We start from the raw sequence: 27,685 nt of genomic DNA on the forward strand, positions 1-27,685 counted from the left end.
GTATTATAGACTGATGAGTGGCCTGGCTGGGTAATGTATTATATACTGATGAGTGGCCTGGCTAGGTAATGTATTATAGACTGATGAGTGGCCTGGCTAGGTAATGTATTATAGACTGATGAGTGGCCTGGCTAGGTAATGTATTATAGACTGATGAGTGGCCTGGCTGGGTAATGTATTATAGACTGATGAGTGGCCTGGCTAGGTAATGTATTATAGACTGATGAGTGGCCTGGCTGGGTAATGTATTATAGACTGATGAGTGGCCTGGCTAGGTAATGTATTATAGACTGATGAGTGGCCTGGCTGGGTAATGTATTATAGACTGATGAGTGGCCTGGCTGGGTAATGTATTATAGACTGATGAGTGGCCTGGCTAGGTAATGTATTATAGACTGATGAGTGGCCTGGCTAGGTAATGTATTATAGACTGATGAGTGGCCTGGCTAGGTAATGTATTATAGACTGATGAGTGGCCTGGCTGGGTAATGTATTATAGACTGATGAGTGGCCTGGCTAGGTAATGTATTATAGACTGATGAGTGGCCTGGCTGGGTAATGTATTATAGACTGATGAGTGGCCTGGCTAGGTAATGTATTATAGACTGATGAGTGGCCTGGCTGGGTAATGTATTATAGACTGATGAGTGGCCTGGCTAGGTAATGTATTATAGACTGATGAGTGGCCTGGCTGGGTAATGTATTATAGACTGATGAGTGGCCTGGCTGGGTAATGTATTATATACTGATGAGTGGCCTGGCTAGGTAATGTATTATAGACTGATGAGTGGCCTGGCTGGGTAATGTATTATAGACTGATGAGTGGCCTGGCTAGGTAATGTATTATAGACTGATGAGTGGCCTGGCTGGGTAATGTATTATATACTGATGAGTGGCCTGACTAGGTAATGTATTATAGACTGATTAGTAGCCTGCTGGGTAATGTACTATAGAACTGTGAGAGGATCACGTACAAACACAATGATATCCTTGGGCATGCTATAGTCCTCTAATCTGGTGGAGAAGTTGTCCCTCAGCTGCTTAATGAAATCTTCCATCACCTCTGTGACAATGCTGCGGCCTGGTCCCTCTGCCTGTCCTCTGTGATAATGCTGCGGCCTGGTCCCTCTGCCTGTCCTCTGTGATAATGCTGCGGCCTGGTCCCTCTGCCTGTCCTCTGTGATAATGCTGCGGCCTGGTCCCTCTGCCTGTCCTCTGTGATAATGCTGCGGCCTGGTCCCTCTGCCTGTCCTCTGTGATAATGCTGCGGCCTGGTCCCTCTGCCTGTCCTCTGTGATAATGCTGCGGCCTGGTCCCTCTGCCTGTCCTCTGTGATAATGCTGCGGCCTGGTCCCTCTGCCTGTCCTCTGTGATAATGCCGCGGCCTGGTCCCTCTGCCTGTCCTCTGTGATAATGCCGCGGCCTGGTCCCTCTGCCTGTCCTCTGTGATAATGCTGCGGCCTGGTCCCTCTGCCTGTCCTCTGTGATAATGCTGCGGCCTGGTCCCTCTGCCTGTCCTCTGTGACAATGCCGCGGCCTGGTCCCTCTGCCTGTCCTCTGTGATAATGCTGCGGCCTGGTCCCTCTGCCTGTCCTCTGTGACAATGCCGCGGCCTGGTCCCTCTGCCTGTCCTCTGTGACAATGCCGCGGCCTGGTCCCTCTGCCTGTCCTCTGTGACAATGCCGCGGCCTGGTCCCTCTGCCTGTCCTCTGTGACAATGCTGCGGCCTGGTCCCTCTGCCTGTCCTCTGTGATAATGCTGCGGCCTGGTCCCTCTGCCTGTCCTCTGATAATGCTGCGGCCTGGTCCCTCTGCCTGTCCTCTGTGATAATGCCGCGGCCTGGTCCCTCTGCCTGTCCTCTGTGATAATGCCGCGGCCTGGTCCCTCTGCCTGTCCTCTGTGATAATGCTGCGGCCTGGTCCCTCTGCCTGTCCTCTGTGATAATGCTGCGGCCTGGTCCCTCTGCCTGTCCTCTGTGACAATGCCGCGGCCTGGTCCCTCTGCCTGTCCTCTGTGACAATGCTGCGGCCTGGTCCCTCTGCCTGTCCTCTGTGATAATGCTGCGGCCTGGTCCCTCTGCCTGTCCTCTGATAATGCTGCGGCCTGGTCCCTCTGCCTGTCCTCTGTGATAATGCTGCGGCCTGGTCCCTCTGCCTGTCCTCTGTGACAATGCTGCGGCCTGGTCCCTCTGCCTGTCCTCTGTGATAATGCTGCGGCCTGGTCCCTCTGCCTGTCCTCTGTGATAATGCCGCGGCCTGGTCCCTCTGCCTGTCCTCTGTGATAATGCCGCGGCCTGGTCCCTCTGCCTGTCCTCTGTGATAATGCTGTGGCCTGGTCCCTCTGCCTGTCCTCTGTGATAATGCCGCGGCCTGGTCCCTCTGCCTGTCCTCTGTGATAATGCCGCGGCCTGGTCCCTCTGCCTGTCCTCTGTGATAATGCCGCGGCCTGGTCCCTCTGCCTGTCGTTTTCTTCAGTGTGCTGGAGTGCATTAGTCTTCCAGATGACAAGTACCAAATCCAACAACTCAAGCTTCCTAGTAAAGGCCTCATGTTGTTCCACCACGACTGTTGACCCTCTTCCTTGTAACTGTCAGATTTAATCCGTTTTAAGTGACAGAATATGTCAGCCCAAAAAAAGCAGTGGTGTGTAGCTTGCAGTTAATGCTTCAGTGTTTCTACGTCCTGTCTGGGGAGGGAAAGGCCACTTTGCTTAGATTCATAATGACGTCTGAGATTGAATTATTTGCAAACGGTGACATTTTCATTGCAAATAAGACAGACTGGCTTGGCATTGGGAAAAGATGGTGAGATGAACACATACACTACCGTTCAAAAGTTTGGGGTCACTTAGAAATGTCCTTGTTTTCGAAAGAAAAGCAGTTTCTTTGTCAATTTTAAATAAATTGATCTGAAAAACAGTGTAGACATTGTTCATGTTGTAAATGGCTATTGTAGCTGGAAACGGCTGATATTTTTTTTTTTTGAATATCTACATAGGCGTACAGAGGCCCATTATCAGCAACCATCAGTCCTGTGTTCCAATGGCACGTGGTGTTTGCTAATCCAGGTTTATCATTTTAAAAGGCTAATTGATCATTAGAAAACCCTTTTGCAATTATGTTAGCACAGCTGAAAACTGTTGTGCTGATTAAAGAAGCAATAAAACTGGCCTTCTTGAGACTTGTCGAGTATCTGGAGCATCAGCAATTGTGGGTTCAATTACAGGCTCAAAATGGCCAGAAACAAATAACTTTCTTCTGAAACACGTCAGTCTATTCATGTTCTGAGAAATGAAGGCTAGTCCATGCGAGAAATTGCCAAGAAACTGAAGATGTCGTACAACGCTGTGTACTACTCAGTTCACAGAACAGCGCAAACTGGCTCTAATCAGAATAGAAAGAGGAGTGGGAGGCCCCGGTGCACAACTAAGCAAGAGGATAAATACATTAGTGTCTAGTTTGAGAAACAGACGCCTCACAGGTCCTCAACTGGCAGCTTCATTAAATAGTACCCGCAAAACACCAGTCTCAACATCAACAGTGAAGAGGCGACTCGGGGATGCTGACCTTCTAGGCAGAGTTGCAAAGAAAAAGTCCAGTGTTCTTTTGCACGTCTTAATTTTTTATTTTTATTGGCCAGTCTGAGATATTACTTTTTCTTTGCCAGCAGTGATTTATAGATGACCTGGAGCCAGTGGGTTTGGTGACGAATATGTAGTGAGGGCCAGCCAACAAGAGCGTACAGGTCACAGTGGTGGGTAGTATATGGGGCTTTGGTGACAAAACGGATGGCACTGTGATAGACTACATCCAAATGTTTTTGTGCTGGTCAAGGGCAGTCAAGTCTGAGGAGAACCAGGGGCTATATCTGTTGACGTTGAGACTGGTGTTCTGCGGGTACTAAAACCTTTAAACAAAATTGGGATCGTTAACGTTAAGAAAAAAAATCCCTAACCGAAAAACAAAACGTAAATCAAAATGTGCAGTTTTATCACAAAACCTATTATTTCCCATGTTATATCCTAACTAGACGATCGGCTGTAAGGGCCTGGGGAGAGTTGTGTCATTGAAATAAAACCAGAGAGGAAGATGTGAACTTTAGGCTTCTTTTGATTAATTAGCGATGCATGTAAGACAAGACATTGCCAGATACAGATGACCGTTGTTTCTGCCTGTTCTCTCTCCCATGCGTTGTCTCACCTGCTCTTTTCTCCGCTAATGAGTTCATTCTTCAGTCTCTTGTGTATAACAGATCCCAGCCTATTCATTTCACTTTGCGAGGTGGAATGGAGGTAATGGTAGTACAGGTGCATCTGAAAGGGACCCACTGTGAGTCATACGCAATAGCATGTTCTGCATTATGAATTCACCTGAAATGTTATGAATTCTTCTTATCGTTTTAACGGAAAACTGATTGTTTTCTTTATTTTTATTTTTATGTGTCCATTTGTCACATTTCTACATGTTAATCTGGCCCTGTGTTCTGTTCCAGAGAGAGGCTGATCATTTACATTTTAGTCATTTAGCAGACGCTCTTATCCAGAGCGACTTACAGGAGCAATTAGGGTTAAGTGCCTTGCTCAAGGGCACATCGACAGATTTTTCACCTAGTCGGCTCAGGGATTAGAACCAGCGACCTTTCGGTTACTGGCACAACGCTCTTAACCACTAAGCTACCTGCCGCCCCATCAGACAGTAATGTGTTGTGGTGGTCCTCTGTTCCAGAGAGAGGCTGATCAGACAGTAATGTGTTGTGGTGGTCCTCTGTTCCAGAGAGAGGCTGATCAGACAGTAATGTGTTGTGGTGGTCCTCTGTTCCAGAGAGAGGCTGATCAGACAGTAATGTGTTGTGGTGGTCCTCTGTTCCAGAGAGAGGCTGATCAGACAGTAATGTGTTGTGGTGGTCCTCTGTTCCAGAGAGAGGCTGATCAGACAGTAATGTGTTGTGGTGGTCCTCTGTTCCAGAGAGAGGCTGATCAGACAGTAATGTGTTGTGGTGGTCCTCTGTTCCAGAGAGGCTGATCAGACAGTAATGTGTTGTGGTGGTCCTCTGTTCCAGAGAGAGGCTGATCAGACAGTAATGTGTTGTGGTGGTCCTCTGTTCCAGAGAGAGGCTGATCAGACAGTAATGTGTTGTGGTGGTCCTCTGTTCCAGAGAGAGGCTGATCAGACAGTAATGTGTTGTGGTGGTCCTCTGTTCCAGAGAGAGGCTGATCAGACAGTAATGTGTTGTGGTGGTCCTCTGTTCCAGAGAGAGGCTGATCAGACAGTAATGTGTTGTGGTGGTCCTCTGTTCCAGAGAGAGGCTGATCAGACAGTAATGTGTTGTGGTGGTCCTCTGTTCCAGAGAGAGGCTGATCAGACAGTAATGTGTTGTGGTGGTCCTCTGTTCCAGACAGTAATGTGTTGTGGTGGTCCTCTGTTCCAGAGAGAGGCTGATCAGACAGTAATGTGTTGTGGTGGTCCTCTGTTCCAGAGAGAGGCTGATCAGACAGTAATGTGTTGTGGTGGTCCTCTGTTCCAGAGAGAGGCTGATCAGACAGTAATGTGTTGTGGTGGTCCTCTGTTCCAGAGAGAGGCTGATCAGACAGTAATGTGTTGTGGTGGTCCTCTGTTCCAGAGAGAGGCTGATCAGACAGTAATGTGTTGTGGTGGTCCTCTGTTCCAGAGAGAGGCTGATCAGACAGTAATGTGTTGTGGTGGTCCTCTGTTCCAGAGAGAGGCTGATCAGACAGTAATGTGTTGTGGTGGTCCTCTGTTCCAGAGAGAGGCTGATCAGACAGTAATGTGTTGTGGTGGTCCTCTGTTCCAGAGAGAGGCTGATCAGACAGTAATGTGTTGTGGTGGTCCTCTGTTCCAGAGAGAGGCTGATCAGACAGTAATGTGTTGTGGTGGTCCTCTGTTCCAGAGAGAGGCTGATCAGACAGTAATGTGTTGTGGTGGTCCTCTGTTCCAGAGAGAGGCTGATCAGACAGTAATGTGTTGTGGTGGTCCTCTGTTCCAGAGAGAGGCTGATCAGACAGTAATGTGTTGTGGTGGTCCTCTGTTCCAGAGAGAGGCTGATCAGACAGTAATGTGTTGTGGTGGTCCTCTGTTCCAGAGAGAGGCTGATCAGACAGTAATGTGTTGTGGTGGTCCTCTGTTCCAGAGAGAGGCTGATCAGACAGTAATGTGTTGTGGTGGTCCTCTGTTCCCAGAGAGAGGCTGATCAGACAGTAATGTGTTGTGGTGGTCCTCTGTTCCAGAGAGAGGCCGATCAGACAGTAATGTGTTGTGGTGGTCCTCTGTTCCAGACAGTAATGTGTTGTGGTGGTCCTCTGTTCCAGAGAGAGGCTGATCAGACTGCAGCATGAGAACAACATGTTGAAGCTGGCCCAGGAGGGTTCTGACAATGAGAAGATCGCTCTGCTGCAGAGCTTACTGGAGGACGCCAACAGGAGGAAGAATGAACTGGAGACAGAAAACAGGTTCGCGCGCACATACTACACAGACACACACTACACAGACACACACTACACAGACACACACTACACAGACACACACTAAACATACACACACTACACAGACACACACTAAACATACACACAACTACACAGACACACAACTACACAGACACACACTACACAGACACAACTACATAGACACAACTACACAGACACAACTACACAGACACAACTACACAGACACAACTACACAGACACAACTACACAGACACACACTACACAGACACACACTAAACATACACACAACTACACAGACACACAACTACACAGACACACACTACACAGACACAACTACACAGACACAACTACATAGACACAACTACATAGACACAACTACATAGACACAACTACACAGACACAACTACACAGACACAACTACACAGACACAACTACACAGACACAACTACACAGACACAACTACACAGACACAACTACACAGACACACACTACACAGACACACACTACACAGACACAAGTACACAGACAGACACAAGTACACAGACACAAGTACACAGACACACACTACACAGACACACACTACACAGACACACACTACACAGACACAAGTACACAGACACAAGTACACAGACAGACACAAGTACACAGACACAAGTACACAGACACAAGTACACAGACACACACTACACAGACACACACACTACACAGACACACACACTACACAGACACACACTACACATACACACAACTACACAGACACACACTACACAGACACACACTACACAGACACACACTACACAGACACACACTACACAGACACACACTACACAGACACAACTACACAGACACAAACTACACAGACATACACACACATTATGTTCTTCTATCCTCGTGGGGACCTAAAATTAATTTCCATTCAAATTATTATTTTCCCTAAGCATAACCATAACCCTAAACCTAATCACTAACCCCTTACCTTAATTGTAACCCTAAGCCTAAACCGAACCCCTAAGCTTAAAATAGCCTTTGTCGTCATGGGGACGTGGGAAATGTTCCCACCAGGGAGAACCTTCCTTGTTTTACTATCCTTGTGGGGACATTTGGGTATTTTTTTCGTATCTCAGAAAGACTTTTGCATTGCTAGTTATAGCCTAATGTTAGCTAGTTAGCTAACATTGAACCTAGTTGGTTAGCTTTACCTACTTGCAGATTCATGCATGGTGCATGGTATTATGAGTTGGGATTATGGTTCATTGTTTAGCTAGCTAAACAATGAACCATAATCCTGTGCATTTGTCACATGCATAATCCTGTGCATGTGACAAATAAACTTAGATTTTATTTGATATAGTGTGTGTTTACTAGAGATGGTAATGTTTGGAACAACATGACCTGCACCAAAGTCAGATTAGGATATAGGCCAAGGACTAGATAAAGTGTATTTGACTGAAATTCAGTGATTCATGGTGTCTGTGTGTTCCAGACTGGCGAACCAGAGACTGATCCAGGGTCAGAGTCAGGTGGAGGATCTGCAGAGGAGTCTTCAGGAGCAGGGCTCCAAAGCAGACGACGTGAGTACCGCTACACTGATCTCAGATCAGATTAACTCCTGATCGTATTACATTACAACTATCGGAGCGGTTATTTTTAAAGAACTGGAAACTACAGAACCCACGACATCCTGTCGTGCTATGTGGGTGTTCACATTAAACTACAGAACCCACGACATCCTGTCGTGCTATGTGGGTGTTCACATTAAACTACAGAACCCACGACATCCTGTCGTGCTATGTGGGTGTTCCCATTAAACTACAGAACCCACGACATCCTGTCGTGCTATGTGGGTGTTCACATTAAACTACAGAACCCACAACATCCTGTCGTGCTATGTGGGTGTTCCCATTAAACTACAGAACCCACGACATCCTGTCGTGCTATGTGGGTGTTCACATTAAACTACAGAACCCACGACATCCTGTCGTGCTATGTGGGTGTTAACGTTAGATCCTGATGAGGAGGATCTTACTGCCACATCATGTCAGTTCATTATCATTCTCTTACCTGGCCCAGAAGACCTTTACTGATGAGAAAATAAAGCAACAAGTTACTAATACTAGTCTGTTTCATTGTCCTCATAAGTCATAACAACTCATAAACTACCTGGATGTGTTGTCATGTCTCACTAACATTCTAACACTGTGTTGTTGTGTGTGTTCTGTTATGTCGTCTTACTCATGTTGTAGCGTTGGGAAGTCATTGGTTGGTTGTCCTGCCAGCCTACCCCGTTAGGAGGTTAAAGGTCAGGTCATGTGAATAGCGGCTCCTGTCTTTCTCTCCTCACTGCATGACTAACCTAACTGAAATGCTTCTCTCTCTCTCTCTTTCGTTCTCCCTCTTGTCTTCTCTGGGTGTTTTGTCCTGCATTAAATCACCCTTATTTTCTCTTTAATTCTGCTTCCCCCCTCAGGCGGTTGTAAGTATAGCTTGCAGATCAATCCTAGTTAGACACCTTACCTCGCTGCTCATAGTGACAAGGTGTAATAATTTCATTCTATTATAGTTATATTGTGCTTAAAGGGATACTTCGGGATGTTATCTACTTCCCCCAGAGTCAGATGAACTCGTGGATACCATTTGATGTCTCTGTGTCCAGTATGAAGGAAGTTGGAGGTAGTTTTGCGAGCCAAAGCTAACTAGCGTTAGCGCAATGACTAGGAAGTCTATGGGTATGTACTAGCATGCTAGCAGATACCCATAGACTTCCAGTCATTGCGCTAACGCTAGTTAGCAATTGCGCTAGTGCTAGTCAGCAACTTCCTTCAAACTGCACGCAGAGACATGAAAATGTTATCCAGGAGTTCATCTGACTCTGGGGAAGTAGATAACATCCCGAAGTATCCCTTCAAGAATTGCCTTTTCAATCTACAGTACATGCTGGTGGCCTAGATTGAAATGAGGGTGCTGCTAATCTCTATAGGAGCTTTGTTTCCTAGCTACACTCTTATGTCATACCACATGAGATATGCATCTTAACTGCTTAATCTGTTCATACATGGCGTTTTTTGAAATGGAAGGAAAATACAGTATCATTTCCAGTACCCTTTCATTGTCTTCACAGTAATCAAAACCTGAAAATCAATATGGCAACATCAAATATGTGTATTGTAACATCATTCCAATCCATACAGTATGATATGTAATATCTCAATTGGTAGAGCATGGCGCTTGTAACGCCAGGGTAGTGGGTTCGATCCCCGGGACCACCCATACGTAAAAATGTATGCACACATGACTGTAAGTCGCTTTTAGTGCTTTACAATGCCCTCTGATGAAATTACTACAACCAACATTTTGTATTTGTATTTTTTAGTCAATCATTCTGAAGAAGAAAAATGATGCACACGTGTAAGTAACATTTGAACTGTTGTTAAATGTTAATGATTATTTTTGTTAAATTAAGATTTGAAGTTTGGTCAGATCGATTGAACATAATGCTTGTTTGTTTTTGCACATTACAAGTGATGACCTGACTGATTATGTACCGTTTCTAATGCTGATCTAAAAGGGAGAAGTTGCGTGAAGTGAACAGTGAACTGCAGAAGAAGACTGCGTACATCGATGACTTGGAGCCCAAGTACACCTCTAGCTGTAAGTTATTCATTTATTACTTCTGATTGAACTTGTGAATTTAAAATATATAATATAATAATAAATGACATTTGTAGAGCGCTTTTCATTCACATATATAAATCACAAAGCTCTTTACATTGAAAGCAACCATTAAAATAAAACATATTTAATAAAAGGACTAAAAACATGAAGATAGCTAGCGGTCTAGCACTATACCAGATACAGGAGAGACCAATAGAACCCTAATCTGTAGTAGAATACCAATAGAACTCTAATCTATAGTAGAAGACCAATAGAACTCTAATCTATAGTAGAAGACCAATAGAACTCTAATCTGTAGTAGAAGACCAATATAACTCTAATCTATAGTAGAAGACCAATAGAACTCTAATCTATAGTAGAAGACCAATATAACTCTAATCTATAGTAGAAGACCAATATAACTCTAATCTATAGTAGAAGACCAATATAACTAATCTATAGTAGAAGACCAATAGAACTCTAATCTGTAGTAGAAGACCAATAGAACTCTAATCTATAGTAGAAGACCAATATAACTCTAATCTATAGTAGAAGACCAATATAACTAATCTATAGTAGAAGACCAATAGAACTCTAATCTATAGTAGAAGACCAATATAACTCTAATCTATAGTAGAAGACCAATATAACTCTAATCTATAGTAGAAGACCAATATAACTCTAATCTATAGTAGAAGACCAATATAACTAATCTATAGTAGAAGACCAATAGAACTCTAATCTATAGTAGAAGACCAATATAACTCTAATCTATAGTAGAAGACCAATATAACTAATCTATAGTAGAAGACCAATAGAACTCTAATCTATAGTAGAAGACCAATATAACTCTAATCTATAGTAGAAGACCAATATAACTAATCTATAGTAGAAGACCAATAGAACTCTAATCTGTAGTAGAAGACCAATAGAACTCTAATCTGTAGTAGAAGACCAATAGAACTCTAATCTGTAGTAGAAGACCAATAGAACTCTAATCTGTAGTAGAAGACCAATAGAACCCTAATCTGTAGTAGAATACCAATAGAACTCTAATCTATAGTAGAAGACCAATATAACTCTAATCTATAGTAGAAGACCAATATAACTAATCTATAGTAGAAGACCAATAGAACTCTAATCTATAGTAGAAGACCAATATAACTCTAATCTATAGTAGAAGACCAATATAACTAATCTATAGTAGAAGACCAATAGAACTCTAATCTGTAGTAGAAGACCAATAGAACTCTAATCTGTAGTAGAAGACCAATAGAACTCTAATATGTAGTAGAAGACCAATAGAACTCTAATCTGTAGTAGAAGACCAATAGAACTCTAATCTGTAGTAGAAGACCAATAGAACTCTAATCTATAGTAGAAGACCAATAGAACTCTAATCTGTAGTAGAAGATCAATAGAACTCTAATCTGTAGTAGAAGACCAATAGAACTCTAATCTGTAGTAGAAGACCAATAGAACTCTAATCTGTAGTAGAAGACCAATAGAACTCTAAACTATAGTAGAAGACCAATAGAACTCTAAACTATAGTAGAAGACCAATATAATTATAATCTATAGTAGAAGACCAATAGAACTCTAATCTGTAGTAGAAGACCAATAGAACTCTAATCTGTAGTAGAAGACCAATATAACTCTAATCTGTAGTAGAAGATCAATAGAACTCTAATCTGTAGTAGAAGACCAATAGAACTCTAATCTGTAGTAGAAGATCAATAGAACTCTAATCTGTAGTAGAAGACCAATAGAACTCTAATCTGTAGTAGAAGACCAATAGAACTCTAAACTATAGTAGAAGACCAATATAATTATAATCTATAGTAGAAGACCAATAGAACTATAATATATAGTAGAAGACCAATAGAACTCTGTAGTAGAAGACCAATAGAACTCTAATCTGTAGTAGAAGACCAATCGAACTCTAATCTGTAGTAGAAGACCAATAGAACTCTAATCTGTAGTAGAAGACCAATAGAACTCTAATCTATAGTAGAAGACCAATAGAACTCTAATCTATAGTAGAAGACCCATAGAACTCTAATCTATAGTAGAAGACCAATATAACTCTAATCTATAGTAGAAGACCAATAGAACTAATCTATAGTAGAAGACCAATAGAACTCTAATCTGTAGTAGAAGACCAATAGAACTCTAATCTGTAGTAGAAGACCAATATAACTCTAATCTGTAGTAGAAGATCAATAGAACTCTAATCTGTAGTAGAAGACCAATATAACTCTAATCTGTAGTAGAATACCAATATAACTCTAAACTATAGTAGAAGACCAATAGAACTCTAAACTATAGTAGAAGACCAATATAATTCTAATCTATAGTAGAAGACCAATATAACTCTAATCTATAGTAGAAGACCAATAGAACTCTAATATATAGTAGAAGACCAATAGAACTATGTAGTAGAAGACCAATAGAACTCTAATCTGTAGTAGAAAACCAATAGAACTCTAATCTATAGTAGAAGACCAATAGAACTCTAATCTGTAGTAGAAGACCAATAGAACTCTAATCTGTAGTAGAAGACCAATAGAACTCTAATCTATAGTAGAAGACCAATATAACTCTAATCTATAGTAGAAGACCAATAGAACTCCAATCTGTAGTAGAAGACCAATAGAACTCTAAACTATAGTAGAATACCAATAGAACTCTAAACTATAGTAGAATACCAATAGAACTCTAAACTATAGTAGAAAACCAATAGAACTCTAATCTATAGTAGAAGACCAATATAACTAATCTATAGTAGAAGACCAATAGAACTCTAATCTGTAGTAGAAGACCAATATAACTATAATCTATAGTAGAAGACCAATATAACTAATCTATAGTAGAAGACCAATATAACTCTAATCTATAGTAGAAGACCAATATAACTAATCTATAGTAGAAGACCAATAGAACTCTAATCTATAGTAGAAGACCAATATAACTAATCTATAGTAGAAGACCAATATAACTCTAATCTATAGTAGAAGACCAATATAACTAATCTATAGTAGAAGACCAATATAACTAATCTATAGTAGAAGACCAATAGAACTCTAATCTATAGTAGAAGACCAATATAACTAATCTATAGTAGAAGACCAATAGAACTAATCTATAGTAGAAGACCAATATAACTCTAATCTATAGTAGAATACCAATATAACTAATCTATAGTAGAAGACCAATATAATTCTAATCTATAGTAGAAGACCAATAGAACTCTAATCTATAGTAGAAGACCAATAGAACTAATCTATAGTAGAAGACCAATAGAACTCTAATCTATAGTAGAAGACCAATATAACTAATCTATAGTAGAAGACCAATAGAACTCTAATCTAAAGTAGAAGACCAATATAACTAATCTATAGTAGAAGACCAATAGAACTAATCTATAGTAGAAGACCAATAGAACTCTAATCTGTAGTAGAAGACCAATAGAACTCTAATCTGTAGTAGAAGACCAATAGAACTCTAATCTGTAGTAGAAGACCAATAGAACTCTAATCTGTAGTAGAAGACCAATATAACTCTAATCTATAGTAGAAGACCAATAGAACTCTAATCTATAGTAGAAGACCAATAGAACTCCAATCTGTAGTAGAAGACCAATAGAACTCTAATCTATAGTAGAAGACCAATATAACTAATCTATAGTAGAAGACCAATAGAACTCTAATCTATAGTAGAAGACCAATATAACTAATCTATAGTAGAAGACCAATAGAACTAATCTATAGTAGAAGACCAATAGAACTCTAATCTGTAGTAGAAGACCAATAGAACTCTAATCTGTAGTAGAAGACCAATAGAACTCTAATCTGTAGTAGAAGACCAATAGAACTCTAATCTGTAGTAGAAGACCAATATAACTCTAATCTATAGTAGAAGACCAATAGAACTCTAATCTATAGTAGAAGACCAATAGAACTCCAATCTGTAGTAGAAGACCAATAGAACTCTAATCTGTAGTAGAAGACCAATAGAACTCTAATCTGTAGTAGAAGACCAATAGAACTCTAAACTGTAGTAGAAGACCAATATAACTCTAATCTATAGTAGAAGACCAATAGAACTCCAATCTGTAGTAGAAGACCAATAGAACTCTAATCTGTAGTAGAAGACCAATAGAACTCTAATCTGTAGTAGAAGACCAATAGAACTCTAATCTGTAGTAGAAGACCAATAGAACTCTAATCTATAGTAGAAGACCAATAGAACTCCAATCTGTAGTAGAAGACCAATAGAACTCCAATCTGTAGTAGAAGACCAATAGAACTCTAATATGTAGTAGAAGACCAATATAACTCTAATCTATAGTAGAAGACCAATAGAACTCTAATCTATAGTAGAAGACCAATAGAACTAATCTATAGTAGAAGACCAATAGAACTCTAATCTATAGTAGAAGACCAATATAACTAATCTATAGTAGAAGACCAATATAACTCTAATCTATAGTAGAAGACCAATATAACTAATCTATAGTAGAAGACCAATATAACTAATCTATAGTAGAAGACCAATAGAACTCTAATCTATAGTAGAAGACCAATATAACTAATCTATAGTAGAAGACCAATAGAACTCTAATCTATAGTAGAAGACCAATATAACTAATCTATAGTAGAAGACCAATAGAACTCTAATCTATAGTAGAAGACCAATATAACTAATCTATAGTAGAAGACCAATAGAACTCTAATCTGTAGTAGAAGACCAATAGAACTCTAAACTATAGTAGAAGACCAATAGAACTCTAAACTATAGTAGAAGACCAATATAATTCTAATCTATAGTAGAAGACCAATATAATTCTAATCTATAGTAGAAGACCAATAGAACTCTAATCTATAGTAGAAGACCAATAGAACTAATCTATAGTAGAAGACCAATAGAACTCTAATCTATAGTAGAAGACCAATATAACTAATCTATAGTAGAAGACCAATAGAACTCTAATCTATAGTAGAAGACCAATATAACTAATCTATAGTAGAAGACCAATAGAACTAATCTATAGTAGAAGACCAATAGAACTCTAATCTGTAGTAGAAGACCAATAGAACTCTAATCTGTAGTAGAAGACCAATAGAACTCTAATCTGTAGTAGAAGACCAATATAACTCTAATCTGTAGTAGAAGACCAATATAACTCTAATCTATAGTAGAAGACCAATAGAACTCTAATCTATAGTAGAAGACCAATAGAACTCCAATCTGTAGTAGAAGACCAATATAACTCTAATCTGTAGTAGAAGACCAATCGAACTCTAAACTATAGTAGAATACCAATAGAACTCTAAACTATAGTAGAAGACCAATAGAACTCCAATCTGTAGTAGAAGACCAATAGAACTCTAATATGTAGTAGAAGACCAATAGAACTCTAATATATAGTAGAAGACCAATAGAACTCTAATCTGTAGTAGAAGACCAATATAAATCTGTAGTAGAAGACCAATATAACTCTAATCTGTAGTAGAAGACCAATAGAACTCTAAACTATAGTAGAATACCAATAGAACTCTAAACTATAGTAGAAGACCAATAGAACTCTAATCTATAGTAGAAGACCAATAGAACTCTAATCTATAGTAGAAGACCAATAGAACTCTGTAGTAGAAGACCAATAGAACTCTGTAGTAGAAGACCAATAGAACTCTGTAGTAGAAGACCAATAGAACTCTGTAGTAGAAGACCAATAGAACTCTGTAGTAGAAGACCAATAGAACTCTGTAGTAGAAGACTAATATATCTCTATAGTAGAAGACCAATAGAACTCTGTAGTAGAAGACCAATAGACACCACAACATGGATCATATTAAGTGAAAGCCAGTTTGAAGAAGTGACTCTTGAGCTCTGATTTAAAGGCAGTGAGCTCGTTCCAGAGCCGGGGCCGAGACAGCAGAATGCTCGGTCACCCATAGTTTTTAAGCGTGTCCTTGCAGTCCCAAAGAGTCTTTGATCATTTGACCTGAGTGACCGTGAAGTCTGTTTGGGGCTGAGTTCACTGAGGTATTGGGGACCAGAGGTGTTGAGTTTTGAGGAGTAACATGAAGATTTTGAAGTTGATTCTGATTTGGATGGGTAGCCAGTGGATAGAGGCTAGAATGGGGGTGATGTGGGCAGATTCCACTCCTTAGGGTGTTAATCTTTTCGAAGAAGTAGGTGGAGAATCTTCCGCAGTCCTCTGTGGTTGCAGCGTTGATGGGTGACAGCTGGTTTGAGTAGGTAATTAATGGTGGAAAAGAGGTGGCATGGATTAGTAAATGTGGATTATTAGGTTTCAGTAGTAGGTGGACCTGGTGGATTATTAGGTTTCAGTAGGTGGACCTGGTGGATTATTAGGTTTCAGTAGTAGGTGGACCTGGTGGATTATTAGGTTTGAGTAGTAGGTGGACCTGGTGGATTATTAGGTTTGAGTAGTAGGTGGACCTGGTGGATTATTAGGTTTGAGTAGTAGGTGGACCTGGTGGATTATTAGGTTTGAGTAGTAGGTGGACCTGGTGGATTATTAGGTTTCAGTAGTAGGTGGACCTGGTGGATTATTAGGTTTGAGTAGTAGGTGGACCTGGTGGATTATTAGGTTTCAGTAGTAGGTGGACCTGGTGGATTATTAGGTTTCAGTAGGTGGACCTGGTGGATTATTAGGTTTCAGTAGGTGGACCTGGTGGATTATTAGGTTTCAGTAGTAGGTGGACCTGGTGGATTATTAGGTTTCAGTAGGTGGACCTGGTGGATTATTAGGTTTCAGTAGTAGGTGGACCTGGTGGATTATTAGGTTTCAGTAGTAGGTGGACCTGGTGGATTATTAGGTTTCAGTAGTAGGTGGACCTGGTGGATTATTAGGTTTCAGTAGTAGGTGGACCTGGTGGATTATTAGGTTTCAGTAGGTGGACCTGGTGGATTATTAGGTTTCAGTAGTAGGTGGACCTGGTGGATTATTAGGTTTCAGTAGTAGGTGGACCTGGTGGATTATTAGGTTTCAGTAGTAGGTGGACCTGGTGGATTATTAGGTTTCAGTAGGTGGACCTGGTGGATTATTAGGTTTCAGTAGTAGGTGGACCTGGTGGATTATTAGGTTTCAGTAGGTGGACCTGGTGGATTATTAGGTTTCAGTAGTAGGTGGACCTGGTGGATTATTAGGTTTCAGTAGTAGGTGGACCTGGTGGATTATTAGGTTTCAGTAGGTGGACCTGGTGGATTATTAGGTTTCAGTAGTAGGTGGACCTGGTGGATTATTAGGTTTCAGTAGTAGGTGGACCTGGTGGATTATTAGGTTTCAGTAGGTGGACCTGGTGGATTATTAGGTTTCAGTAGTAGGTGGACCTGGTGGATTATTAGGTTTCAGTAGGTGGACCTGGTGGATTATTAGGTTTCAGTAGTAGGTGGACCTGGTGGATTATTAGGTTTCAGTAGTAGGTGGACCTGGTGGATTATTAGGTTTCAGTAGGTGGACCTGGTGGATTATTAGGTTTCAGTAGGTGGACCTGGTGGATTATTAGGTTTCAGTAGTAGGTGGACCTGGTGGATTATTAGGTTTCAGTAGTAGGTGGACCTGGTGGATTATTAGGTTTCAGTAGGTGGACCTGGTGGATTATTAGGTTTCAGTAGTAGGTGGACCTGGTGGATTATTAGGTTTCAGTAGTAGGTGGACCTGGTGGATTATTAGGTTTCAGTAGGTGGACCTGGTGGATTATTAGGTTTCAGTAGTAGGTGGACCTGGTGGATTATTAGGTTTCAGTAGGTGGACCTGGTGGATTATTAGGTTTCAGTAGTAGGTGGACCTGGTGGATTATTAGGTTTCAGTAGTAGGTGGACCTGGTGGATTATTAGGTTTCAGTAGGTGGACCTGGTGGATTATTAGGTTTCAGTAGTAGGTGGACCTGGTGGATTATTAGGTTTCAGTAGTAGGTGGACCTGGTGGATTATTAGGTTTCAGTAGTAGGTGGACCTGGTGGATTATTAGGTTTCAGTAGGTGGACCTGGTGGATTATTAGGTTTCAGTAGTAGGTGGACCTGGTGGATTATTAGGTTTCAGTAGTAGGTGGACCTGGTGGATTATTAGGTTTCAGTAGGTGGACCTGGTGGATTATTAGGTTTCAGTAGTAGGTGGACCTGGTGGATTATTAGGTTTCAGTAGGTGGACCTGGTGGATTATTAGGTTTCAGTAGTAGGTGGACCTGGTGGATTATTAGGTTTCAGTAGGTGGACCCTGGTGGATTATTAGGTTTCAGTGAGGTCAGAGATGGCAAGCTCGCCTATGATGACAAGGTCTAATGTATGATTGTGGGTGAGAACAAATATATACAATTTAGACTAGGCAGATGCTTTTGTCCAAAATGACTTGGCTGTAAATTCTCAATCTGTTACCAACTCGTGAATTTCTATTAACTTAGTCTTTGTTTTGTCTCTCCTTCCAGCCCAGAAAGTAGAGGAACTGGAAGAAGCCTTAAAGAAGAAGGATGAAGACATGAAGCAGATGGAGGAGAGATATAAGAAGTACCTGGAGAAGGCCAAGAGTGTTATCCGGACCCTGGACCCTAAACAGAACCAGGGCTCAGCACCAGAGGTCCAGACCTTGAAGAACCAGCTGCAGGAGAAGGAGAGGATGCTGCACTCTCTGGAGGTAGGAGGGGCTGGGTTAGGGTGTAGGGGTTAGGATGTAGGAGGTAGGGTTAGGTCCAGACCTTGAAGAACCAGCTGCAGGAGAAGGAGAGGATTCTGCACTCTGGAGGTATGAGGGGTTAGGGTGTAGGGTGTAGGCGTTAGGGTTGGTGAGGGGATGGAGGGAGGAGGGGTTAGGGTAGGGGTTGGTGAGGGGATGGAGGGAGGGAGGGAGGGGGGGAGGAGGAGAGGGGAGGGTTTAGAGGAGGGGATAGGATGGAGGGTGGAGGAGGGGTTAGGATTGGGGTAGGTGTAGGGGACAGTAATATTTATCATGTATGATATTATAAATACCTCACATGCTACTCAAAATAAGACTAAGCTATTAGCCTATTAAAATGTTTGTCTAACTCCATAGGGTTGGGGAGGGGTTAGGGTTGGGGAGGGGATGGAGGAGGGGATGGAGGAGGGGATGGAGGAGGGGATGGAGGAGGGGTTAGGGTTGGGGAGGGGATGGAGGAGGGGATGGTGGTAATACCAACCAGACCTGGGCAGAAAATAGTTGTATTTCGTAGTTTATTTGAAAATACCAACTTTTCAAATACTCGAGGTAGTCGAATAAAGTTTATAAAGAGTTTCAACTAAAAGGCAACTAGTTTCTCTGATATTCAAATACAGGTCTCAGAAAACCAAATAATATTTGAAGGTATTTGAATAAATGAAAGTTATTTGGGGAAAAAAACTGAACATTATTTGATGACTGTCAACTATTTGATGAAGAACCAAAAAACGACAACAGTTAGTTGAATAAATCTATGCTCACAAGCACATGGTTTGGACGACTCTCCGATATGAATCTTAATATAGCCCAGAATGCAATACCTGAGGGACATAGAATCACCTCAGCATCAGAGTAGATCCCTTCTGCAGCTTCAAAATGACTAACACATATATTTTCATAATGTGTGACATAAAGTAATACAGTAACACTTGACATTTTACGTTTTTATACATGTTTATAAGGTTGTGATGATGACACAAAGACATTGTTGTCACATGGGACTTTGTAAATGTCTTTATGATGTCATAATAATGGAGTTATTACATTAGTGGAATAAGGAACAGTCACTATTCCTCTAACAAAAACTCTCAGCTCATTGCTATGCAATTAAAATGCAATAAAATGCCAAATTAAATGTTTCTCCAAAAGCAATTCGAGTTTTATTACAGAGGCACAAGAACAGTTTAATGTTAAGTGTTACTGGGAATGCTAACAGTAACAAAATATGGCTATTAAGAGTCGAAAGGAAACTAATTATCCCAAAACTGCCTTGAATCAACTACAGCCCAAGGTAGGTGGAAAATCATGTTAGTTTGTATTCTGAGTAAACTGCCCCTTTATAGATGGCACAGTGTGTGTTTGAAACAAAAACACTTACCCTCAGATGGACAAAGACGTTCGAAGTTGTTTTTGCTAAGCATCTAACTTGCTGTTTGCAAATGGCTTTCGACCTTTTTAGTGGCATGTTGAAAGTGTCATACAGTAGTTGAGCGTCACAACGTATTTCTACTTACCTGTACAAAATATCATTGGTTAATTGGTTTGAATTGATTGTGTACACCTGCGGCAATGGATATTCAGGAGAATGGACATTTACAGAATGTTCAGATAGAAATACATAGTGTAGATCCAATATGACTGTCAGATTGGAATAGTATAGGAGATTGTGTTCTATTCATTCTATTTCTACCTTCAACATGCAGTTCCAGATACAGCCTTGCCGTTAGTTGAAAGCAGCCAATCCAATCGTTTCTGAAAAGTAGTCGCTTACTGAGATCTGTATTCAAATATTTTTTTGAAGTAGTCACTTTCTAAGATCTGTATTCAAATGGTTTTTAAAAAGTAGTCATTTTTTGGGGGATCTGTATTCAAATAATTGTAGTCACCTCCAAAGTAATTATTTGTTCCCCCCCCCCCAGAAATGAGTCACTTTCCATAAAGCATAGTTTAAAAAATATAGTTATCCCAAGTCTGATACTAACTCTACATTTACCCTCAATGTCACTGTACTCCGTCAGACTAAACCCAGTTTACTACTGTTCCTCTGTTGATCTCCCTCTACAGAAAGACTATGACAAGACCAAGGCCCAGAGAGACCAGGAGGAGAAACTCATAGTGTCTGCCTGGTACAACATGGTGAGTTTTTTATATTGGGACCTGCACTATATTACATTTATATTTAGTCATCGTACTCAAACTCATAGGGGGTTTCTCAGTATACACACTACCCTTCTCCACACTCTCTCATGCAACAAGTGCATGCCCCGAGGACGTTCTCTTGAGTCTGTTCTTGTGAGGAGTGTGGAGAACGCATAAAATATTCCATTTGAGAAGCACTACTGTGTTACCTCACGCTGTGTTACCTCCCCATTCACTGAACCTTCTTCCAGACAGGACAACGGCAACAATAGAGACCAACCAAGATATACACAAAGCAAACGTTTGACTTCATAACTATCAGCTAGCTATATGTGAATCATAATAATGTAGCTAATCAGATAGTTTTATAGGCAAAAATGACCTAAAACTAATGTTATGCAAGGTAGATGTCAATTATTCGTGTGTAGCTTGCTACCGATTCTTTGTGGCTATCTGGCTAGCTAACAGTAGTAGTTAGCTAACAGTAGTAGTTAGCTAACAGTAGTAGTTAGCTAACAGTAGTAGCTAGCTAACAGTAGTAGTTAGCTAACAGTAGTAGCTTGCTAACAGTAGTAGCTTGCTAACAGTAGTAGTTAGCTAACAGTAGTAGCTAGCTAACAGTAGTAGCTAGCTAACAGTAGTAGTTAGCTAACAGTAGTAGCTAGCCAGTTGGCCCTATTGACTTACTATTGTCTTGCGATCTACGAACACTACAGTGGGTATTGTAGGCAGGTAGACATGCCCAAATTAAAACGGAATGTATTTATTAACGTATCAAGATAAAATACTGTAGTCAGGCAACATATGAGATGTGAATAGGCAACATTTCATTCTGAAATCGGAGTGTATTTTCTCTCTCTTCAGCTCAAATAATGGCCTCCGTTGATTTCAAGACATTTTACGTTGTTTTTTTTTACGTGGCTGCGTCATCTTTCTGTCCATACTTTTCGATGAAGCTTGCATCAACCCATGCTTCAAAATGTGTCCAAGCGGCGAACCCATCCGAGAAGGGCCATCCGTACCCATCCGAGAAGGGCCATCCGTACCCATCCGAGAAGGGCCATCCGTACCCATCCGAGAAGGGCCATCCGTACCCATCCGAGAAGGGCCATCCGTACCCATCCGAGAAGGGCCATCCGTACCCATCCGAGAAGGGCCATCCGTGCTCCAAGCGGCGGACCCATCCGAGAAGTGCCATCCGTACCCATCCGAGAAGGGCCATCCGTGCTCCAAGCGGCGGACCCATCCGAGAAGTGCCATCCGTACCCATCCGAGAAGGGCCATCCGTGCTCCATTTCACATACTTGGATTTGGACTCATGCGCCTACCATCAAATCAAATCAAATTGTATTGGTCACATGCGCCGAATACAACAGGTGCAGACATTACAGTGAAATGCTTACTTACAGCCCTTAACCAACAGTGCATTTATTTTTAACAAAAAAAGTTAAAATAAAACAACAACAAAAAAAGTGTTGAGAAAAAAGAGCAGAAGTAAAATAGAATAACAGTAGGGAGGCTATATATACAGGGGGGTACCGGTGCAGAGTCAATGTGCGGGGGCACCGGCTAGTTGAGGTAGTTGAGGTAATATGTACATGTGGGTAGAGTTAAAGTGACTATGCATAAATAATTAACAGAGTAGCAGCAGCGTAAAAATGATGGGGTGGGGGGGCAGTGCAAATAGTCAGGGTAGCCATGATTAGCTGTTCAGGAGTCTTATGGCTTGGGATGGGGTGGGGTGGGGGGGGCAGTGCAAATAGTCCGGGTAGCCATGATTAGCTGTCAGGAGTCTTATGGCTTGGGGGTAGAAGTGCTCGGATACTGAAAAACACCCATATTGTCTGCCTGGTAAAACACGGTGAGTTTTTATATTGTACCAGCACTTTATTACCACAGATGTTTCACCGGATGTATAAATAAATCTGAACCCATCCGTTTGACGTTTCCACTCACTACCAAATATGGTGTTGAGAGGAAGCCCGGTGGCTGGCAGTGGGAGAAGATGGAGCGAGATGGATTCCTGGACGACATTCTGCACATTTTCTCATCGAACATTTGATCTCAATACAGTTTTCTGTTCCCAAAACTTCAATCTGTTATGAACAGAGTGGACTACGTTTTGTAGACTTTACCCTTTTGCCAGAGTTTCAATAAATTGCATTGTTTACAAGGAGTACAAGGGTGAATTTAGTTATCGCACATGCACACTTCACAGAGTAGGCGATCCCTAACGGAAATATGCAAATACATGCTAGAACGTTCCAATAGGATCTCGCTAGCTCGTGCTTGGCTCTGGCCCTCATTGCTTGTTCTGCCCACTACGATTAATTTGCTCCCATTAGAAACAACAGGCTGTGGTCAATCTTGGGTTAGTTATACAAATCTTTGATATTACATTGTTACTCATCTCAAACACTAGAGGGCGCTGTAGGATTTCCTATGCCACTTGAAATTAAAACTCCATGGATATAAAAAGCAAGGTATCGTGGTGCTTGCTTCAGTGTTTTGATTCAAAAATGAGAAAACTCACACATGGCAGACGCAGGGGATTTAACCAAGGTCTTTTAATGAATATATGTCTTAGTGAAGCCACTGAGTGACCCTCCCACTGTGTCTGTCCCCACAGGGTATGGCTCTCCAGAAGAAGGCAGCAGAGGACCGTCTGGCCAGTACGGGTTCAGGACAGTCCTTCCTGGCCCGCCAGAGACAGGCTACCAGCACACGCCGCTCCTACCCCGGTTACCCGGGACCCCAGTCCGCCACCGCCAGGTAGACATGGCGCCACGACCCTTCACCCCTGACCCTTCCCCTGACCTTTGACCCCCAGACACTCCAGGCCAGGTACCACCACGGCGCCGGGTAGACATGGCACCCTTACCCCTACCTGACCCTTTTTCCTCGACCCCTGACCCTCCAGATGTCCATCAGACACACACAGACAGTCCGGTTCTATGGATGTCGGCTCAGCTCAGTAATCCAGACAGCGTTCACTGGAGTGGTTCAGGTTAAACCTCTACTCTCCTTTGTTCTCCTCCTCAGTCCTTCAGTCTCTCTTTAAATCTGGACTACCTGGATTTATTATTATTATTATTATTATTATTATTATTATTATTATTACTACTATTATGCACATTTCTGTAAAACGATGTTACTGTTCTAGTCATCTTCTGTCAGGAATCCTCCTATCTATGAACTGTTTTCCTGTTTCTATGTAACACAAGGATGTGAGCAGAGATGCAATTTTCACAAGTTGGTAGCAGTTGGTTGTATTTGAACCCTTATGAAGAAAAACGGAGAACATTTGAATATCTGTTGCTTGAATTACCTTTAGTTTTGGAGAGGGTAGATCCACTATATAGAGGGTTTGTAACCAGTTGGTATATTTACATAGTATGTGTTAAGTATCGTGTGTTCAGTCTCTTAGCTAGACTTTGTTTTAGGCAGGCTGTAGTTGCCTGATAGGTGTAGATATTATACACATACTTCATTTACAGAACAGCACAAAGATTGAAATGAAGGGAAACCTCTTCCCCTGTATACTCCTGTTCTCACGTCAGCCAGTAGTCATGATCGATTATTTATGAATGAATAGTTATTGATTGATACTCCTGATTATCCAAACGGTCCTTTACTTTGTCCTCTGGAGCCACACTACATGTTATTTTTCTTCACCTAGTCGGCTCGGGGATTAGAACCAGCGACCTCTCGGTTACTGGCACAACGCTCTTAACCACTAAGCCACCTTCACTACCAACTGACACAGCTGTAACATGTCACTATGAACCCGTCTGCATGCTAACATGTCCATATCCACTATCTATGCACTAGTCAGACAGTGGCTATGATGTTGCATGAACAGCATAGTAAAAAGCCATTGAAGTGGTATGCAATACAAACATGTAAAATAACCACTACCACCCCAAGGAGGTAGATTATAAACTATACAGGGAGGTAGATTATAGACTATACAGGGAGGTAGATTATAGACTATACAGGGAGGTAGATTATAGACTATACAGGGAGGTAGATTATAGACTATACAGGGAGGTAGATTATAGACTATACAGGGAGGTGGATTATAGACTATACAGGGAGGTAGATTATAGACTATACAGGGAGGTATATTATAGACTATACAGGGAGGTAGATTATAGACTATACAGGGAGGTGGATTATAGACTATACAGGGAGGTAGATTATAGACTATACAGGGAGGTAGATTATAGACTATACAGGGAGGTAGATTATAGACTATACAGGGAGGTGGATTATAGACTATACAGGGAGGTAGATTATAGACTATACAGGGAGGTAGATTATAGACTATACAGGGAGGTAGATTATAGACTATACAGGGAGGTAGATTATAGACTATACAGGGAGGTAGATTATAGACTATACAGGGAGGTGGATTATAGACTATACAGGGAGGTAGATTATAGACTATACAGGGGAGGTAGATTATAGACTATACAGGGAGGTGGATTATAGACTATACAGGGGAGGTAGATTATAGACTATACAGGGAGGTAGATTATAGACTATACAGGGAGGTAGATTATAGACTATACAGGGAGGTGGATTATAGACTATACAGGGAGGTGATTATAGACTATACAGGGAGGTAGATTATAGACTATACAGGGAGGTAGATTATAGACTATACAGGGAGGTAGATTATAGACTATACAGGGAGGTAGATTATAGACTATACAGGGAGGTAGATTATAGACTATACAGGGAGGTAGATTATAGACTATACAGGGAGGTATATTATAGACTATACAGGGAGGTAGATTATAGACTATACAGGGAGGTGGATTATAGACTATACAGGGAGGTAGATTATAGACTATACAGGGAGGTAGATTATAGACTATACAGGGAGGTAGATTATAGACTATACAGGGAGGTGGATTATAGACTATACAGGGAGGTAGATTATAGACTATACAGGGAGGTAGATTATAGACTATACAGGGAGGTAGATTATAGACTATACAGGGAGGTAGATTATAGACTATACAGGGAGGTAGATTATAGACTATACAGGGAGGTGGATTATAGACTATACAGGGAGGTAGATTATAGACTATACAGGGAGGTGGATTATAGACTATACAGGGAGGTAGATTATAGACTATACAGGGAGGTAGATTATAGACTATACAGGGAGGTAGATTATAGACTATACAGGGAGGTAGATTATAGACTATACAGGGAGGTAGATTATAGACTATACAGGGAGGTATATTATAGACTATACAGGGAGGTAGATTATAGACTATACAGGGAGGTGGATTATAGACTATACAGGGAGGTAGATTATAGACTATACAGGGAGGTAGATTATAGACTATACAGGGAGGTAGATTATAGACTATACAGGGAGGTAGATTATAGACTATACAGGGAGGTAGATTATAGACTATACAGGGAGGTAGATTATAGACTATACAGGGAGGTAGATTATAAACTATACAGGGAGGTAGATTATAGACTATGCAGGGAGGTAGATTATTTACTATACAGGGAGGTAGATTATAGACTATACAGGGAGGTAGATTATAAACTATACATTGATTTCCAAATGTAATTTTAAAGGAATACTTCAGCAGTTGTTGAGAACTCTACACCGCATGGCTTGAACCCTTCCTTCCTCCATTCACCCTCTATCATGTTGACTGTTTTGATCCTACTGCTACATCATTATAACCAAACCCATTACTGGTTGTTGTCCCCTTTCTCTCTCTCTCTCTCTCTCTCTCTCTCTCTCTCTCTCTCTCTCTCTCCCGCTCTCTCGCTCTCTCTCTTTCTCTCTCTCTCTCTCCCGCCCTCTCGCTCTCTCTTTCTCTCTCTCTCCCGCTCTCTCGCTCTCTCTCTTTCTCTCTCTCTCTCCCGCTCTCTCTCGCTCTCTCTCTCGCGCTCTCCCTCTCTCTCTCTCTCGCGCTCTCCCTCTCTCTCGCGCGCTCTCGCGCTCTCCCTCTCTCTCTTGCGCTCTCGCTCTCGCGCTCTCTCTCTCTCTCTCTCTCTCTCTCTCTCTCTCTCTCTCTCTCTCTCTCTCTTTCTCTCTCTCTTTCTCTCTCTCTCTCTCCTCTCCACAGTGATGTCATTACATGACCAGCGCAGGCAGGGGTGACGGGCGTGTGCATGACCTGACGTTTGTTCGTTTGCATGAATTTATATTGAGTTGAGCCAGGCTGAAAATAACCCTTCATCAATTCAACACTAACCATCAACTCTAACGGCCGGGCGGGCGGGCGGGCGGGCCCAGATTAGGCCCAGGAGGGGGAAAGTGTTCTCTACAGACCCAGAGGACACCGTCCTCTCAGAGGCCACCCTGACCTCCCCCACCCCCCTGCATCTGCTTGCAGCTTGTGCTTCTGAACCTCTACCGTCACGCCCTGAGATAGCAACAGTAGTCTCTAGTGGGGGAATGGAATGGGGAGCGCGTGTCGCTAGGGCTGGGGATAATAAAACAACCATTCGCTCAAAGATCCTTGATGCTGTGTCCAAGATCAAGGAAACCTCATGTACGAAAGCTGTGTGGTGCAAGGAGAGGATTACATGGAAGACAGTGTTATTCTTGTGACCGAATGGCTCTCTGTAGACTTTGACAGTGACGATGATCAAGTGACTAGCAATACATGGTTACTGTACTGTAAACCCTGATGTGTATCTGCTGAGTCTTCCTCGGTGTTAGGGGTTTCACTCACTTCTCTCTCTTTGCTT

The 27,685-nt window shown here is 41.7% G+C and overlaps 1 protein-coding gene across 2 annotated transcripts in view; it reads left to right on the plus strand.

Moving 5' to 3' along the window:
* Positions 1-27,685, plus strand: part of LOC121581832 (protein Hook homolog 3-like) — a 90,557-nt gene that overhangs the window by 43,156 nt on the left and 19,716 nt on the right. The window contains exons 15-22 of one of the 2 annotated variants that reach the window (XM_041897193.2): positions 6,325-6,465; positions 7,943-8,030; positions 8,927-8,932; positions 9,830-9,864; positions 10,025-10,107; positions 18,567-18,772; positions 20,876-20,947; positions 23,580-23,722. In XM_041897193.2, coding sequence (XP_041753127.2) covers positions 6,325-6,465; positions 7,943-8,030; positions 8,927-8,932; positions 9,830-9,864; positions 10,025-10,107; positions 18,567-18,772; positions 20,876-20,947; positions 23,580-23,722 — 774 coding nt within the window. Of the gene's footprint in view, positions 1-6,324; positions 6,466-7,942; positions 8,031-8,926; positions 8,933-9,829; positions 9,865-10,024; positions 10,108-18,566; positions 18,773-20,875; positions 20,948-23,579; positions 26,761-27,685 lie in introns of those variants that run through there. The other variant, XM_041897194.2, reaches the window with a different exon arrangement.

Source organism: Coregonus clupeaformis, unplaced genomic scaffold (assembly GCF_020615455.1).
Source record: "Coregonus clupeaformis isolate EN_2021a unplaced genomic scaffold, ASM2061545v1 scaf0370, whole genome shotgun sequence".
In the NCBI taxonomy this organism is placed as follows: domain Eukaryota; kingdom Metazoa; phylum Chordata; class Actinopteri; order Salmoniformes; family Salmonidae; genus Coregonus; species Coregonus clupeaformis.